Source organism: Physeter macrocephalus, chromosome 20 (assembly GCF_002837175.3).
Source record: "Physeter macrocephalus isolate SW-GA chromosome 20, ASM283717v5, whole genome shotgun sequence".
NCBI classification, from domain to species: Eukaryota; Metazoa; Chordata; class Mammalia; order Artiodactyla; family Physeteridae; genus Physeter; species Physeter macrocephalus.
In genome coordinates this window covers 60,773,601-60,777,656 of record NC_041233.1, presented here as the reverse complement: position 1 = coordinate 60,777,656, position 4,056 = coordinate 60,773,601, and the positions used below count along the sequence as shown (strand labels likewise).

The following is a 4,056-nucleotide window of genomic DNA, read 5'->3' as shown; positions in this document are numbered from 1 at the left end:
TGGGACGTTCAAAATAAGTGTAATACACAGCACGTTTATGAAAACCACATTTAGAGGAGACATATAAACTCATAAAGTAGTTGAACAATAACACAAGGTGGCATATGGTAGATGCCAAATGGGCGACAGAGGCAGTACTCATAATGAAAGTAGCTACCACTTATTGAATCACTATTATGTGGCAGATGTTTTATATAAGTTGCCTCATTCTATCACTACAATCAAAGTAAGGTTATAATTAATATTTCTATTTTACAGATAAGGAAAAGGAAGCTCAAGGAGTTATGAAATTTTCCCAAGGACTCACCAATATTAAAAGCCAAACTGGGATTCCAACCACAGCTCTGTGTGATCCCAAATGCAATTCTATTTCTAGAATACCTTATTGCCTCTCCTACACCATCCTACCTCCTCTGTATTCTTGGAGGTCAGTGAAGGAAAACATGCAGCAACAGAGCAAGCTTTGTGAGGAGATTTTTCCATGAGCTGTTTTTATAAAGACTGCTGAGAGTTTGATAAGCCAAGAAGGGGCAGGAAGAGAAATTGAACCAGGAAAAGAGATTGATCAGGGAGCAGTATCAGGAAACAAGGCGGTGTGGAAGTTTGATAAGAAATGATTTGTTTGGGGAAGAAGTGTGGGGTGAAGTGCATAAGCTAAGAACATAATAAAGGACCTTAACAATCCTCTCAGGGATATTGGTCTAAGGACAGTGTGGTCTCACAGAAGTTTTCAGGAGAGGGAGAGAAATGATAATCCTAGAGTTTTCATAAAATGTGTAAGACCCCAGTGTACTAAATGGTTTGTCGGCTAAGGAAGGAAGGATTTTGTGAAGGACTAAGCCTCACTGAAGTTCCAGAGGAATAGTAAAATGAGCAAATTTGTGGATGGGGGCGGGGCAGAGGGGTTCTTTATGGAACCTGGAAACATAAAGCAGTGATGTCTTGACAGTGCCAAATTGTAGAGTTCTAAGGGATTTGGAATTTTCCCCAGGCAGTGGAAAGCCATTATGAAGATCAGTCTAGGAGAGACTGGAAACAGGAAGACCTCTTGGAAAACAATAACGTTTTGATTTGAGGTGTTGAAAAGAAAGTATAAATAATAGGAACCAAGAATCTATAGAAGATCAGGAAACACAGGGTGACTGGAACATTGGCATTCTGAGGAAATTCAGAATGATGAGAAGGTGGTAACGCCTGGAAGAATGTGAGTTGGTCATCTATTTACCCCTACTAAAATCTGGACTTTGAAGTTATAGTGTAAAGGAAACAATACCGAGTAGGATGCATTTTCCTTTCAAAAAACCCTTGGTGACAATAACAATAGCTTACGTTTACACACTTTGTTTTTTATTTATATGTTTTACTATTTTATTCAAAGGACTCTTAAATAAATTACCTAATTGAAATCTCACTTATCCATGAAGAAGTCAGGGTAGAAATCATCACCCACATTTTCTATGTCAGGAAAGCAAGGCAGAGACAGGTTCAGTCATTTACTTGAGGCCACTAAGAGTATAACTGGCCAAGGCTGAACTGGTCCCGTGGCTGTGTTTCAAGTCCAAGATCAGTCTCCTACAGCAAAGACCGCGAATCCTAGGCAGGAGAAAGCTGGGCTGGATGCGGATGACCACATGGATTTCTGTAGCAGTGTGTCATTCCTTCAATTAGTCCATAAAGCAGAAGACAATTCAATAAAAGTAGGTCATGACTTTGCACTTTAATTGTCATTAGGCTTAAATTACAGAGGTACTTCTCATCAGTTTCCAGGAAAGTGAGAGAGCAAAAGGAATAAAAGTTGGTTAAAGGTGAGGGTTTTTCCTCTCTTTTTTGAAGTGCATGTTCTCTGTGTCTAAATGTGGAATGGGAAGCCAGTGGATTCTGCGCTGCAGAGGGAGAGGTGACCTCGGCGCCGCAGCGACCATGGGCCGCGAGTTTGGGCATCTGATGCGGGTGCGGCCCGTGATCACCTACAGCTTGTCGCCCTTGGAGCAGCACGCCTTCCCACACTACTTCAGCAAGGGCACGCCCAACACGTTGCACCGCACTCGGGCGTGCATCCTTCATGTCGTGCCGCCATTTGTAGTGTTTTATTTTGTCTACACATGGGGAACACAGGAGTTTGAGAAATCCAAGAGGAAGAATCCAGCTGCCTATGAAAATGACAAATGAACAACTCATCTGGATAATGGTCCCTTGTCTCTGAAAGACTCTTCTCTGGGAGAGGAGTCTACGTTGTAGTGTCTCAAAGACACAATAAACTTATTAGAGGCTGCCAAAAAAAAAAAATGTGGAACACTTTGCATGAATCATTGACCCCTTGATTACTGAGTTCTAAAGCTATTCATCTGCCTGATCAGAGGAAGCCCACTCCAAATGAGGGCTCTTGGAGTCAACAACTCTCAGAGACTGATCGCGACCCAAAGCAGGCATGGAGGTTATTTAAAGTTTCTCACACTCCAACTGGGCAGGGAGGTGATGAACCTTAAGATTGCCTATGCCTCTGCTTACATCCAACACTGCCTTTTGGAAGGAAACAAACAAATAAACAAAAACAAGGAAATTCTGGAGACCTGGATATACCAGTCTATAAATTGCATATACCTTGAGCAAGTCATTTAACCACTTTGTGCCTCAGTTTCTTGTCTATCGACTGACAATAAAAGGCATTAATTTCTAAATCTGTTTACTGATTTAGTGCATGAATTGAAGACCTTACTGTATGCCAAGGGTCGAGTTTAGTGCTGAAGATCCGCATGGGATAACACAGGTTCTAGCCCAAATGAATCTTGGGGATTACCCAGAGAAATTAATAGTAAGCAAATAATTACAAAAATTAAGACCTCAATGTTTTAGTGAGGCTTTCTAGAATGAAGGGATTTCTAAACTTAAGACACAATATAAAAGCAATCAATTTTAAGGTCAGGGGAAGAGAGCTAAGTCTGATTGAGAACCTACTATCTATTAGGTATTATGGTTAGATCTTTATGTGCATTTTCTAATTTAATCTTCCCCTCAAACTACACATTATCTGCTATTATATGTGTCTTCCCATAAAGGAACAAAGGTCGGGGAAGTTCATTCAATTGCCAAAATTCATCATCTCGTGCTGCCTAAGAACCCAAGTTCTGGAGTTAGGTTACGTGAGTTCAAATCCCAGCTCCGCCTCTTATCAGCTGTGAACTTGGGAAGTTACTTAACTTTCCCTTATCTTAGTTATCTCATCCACAAGATGAGCATAATAATATTACCCAGATCATAGGGTTGTTGTGAGCATTAAATGAGTTCATTGTGCCTGGCCAAAAGGAAGTGTTACAGAAACATTAACTAACATATTCTTCTTAATATTAGCTGGTTTGATAGTTAATTTCATGTGTCAACTTGGCTAGGTCCTGGTGCCCATTTGTTTGGTCTAACGTCAGTCTAGATGTTGCCGTGGAGCTATTACCATCCACATCAGTAGGCTTTCAATGAAGCAGTTTACTCTCCGTCATGTGGCTGCGCCTTATCCAATCAGTTGACGGCTAAGGCAAAGACAGAGGTTTCCTAAAGGAGAAGGGTTTCAGCCACAAGACAGCGACACAGAAACTCTGCCTGATGTCAATCCCAAACTCCCAATTTATCTCTCTCCCACACCTTTCCCCTTTGGTAACTATAAGTTTGGGATTGACATATACACACTATTATATTTAAAACAGATAACCAACAAGGACCTACTGTATAGCACAGGGAACTGTGCTCAATATTATGTAATCACCGAAACGGGAAAAGAATTTTAAAAAGAATGGATAGATGTATATGTACAGCTGAATCACTCTGCTGTACGCCTGAAACTAATACAACATTGTAAATCAACTATACTCCAATATGAAATAAAAATTTTAAAAAATAAAGCAATGTAAGGGGAAAAGTAAAAACCTGCTTGAGTTTCCAGCTTGCCTGGCCTGCCCTGTGGAATTCTAGGTCACCTCTTACCTAAATCTCCAGCCTGCTGGCTTACCATATGGGTTTTGGACTCATAAGCTCCCATGATAGGATATATCCTATTGGTACTGTTTC

At 40.7% G+C, this 4,056-nt stretch overlaps 1 protein-coding gene across 1 annotated transcript; it reads left to right on the top strand.

Moving 5' to 3' along the window:
- Nucleotides 1–1,860: 1,860 nt before the first annotated feature.
- Nucleotides 1,861–2,200, top strand: LOC102990963 (cytochrome b-c1 complex subunit 8-like). The gene has a single exon (XM_055081402.1). The coding sequence runs from the start codon at nt 1,861–1,863 to the stop codon at nt 2,167–2,169; it is 309 nt and encodes a 102-aa protein (XP_054937377.1). The 3' UTR covers nt 2,170–2,200.
- Nucleotides 2,201–4,056: the final 1,856 nt, after the last annotated feature.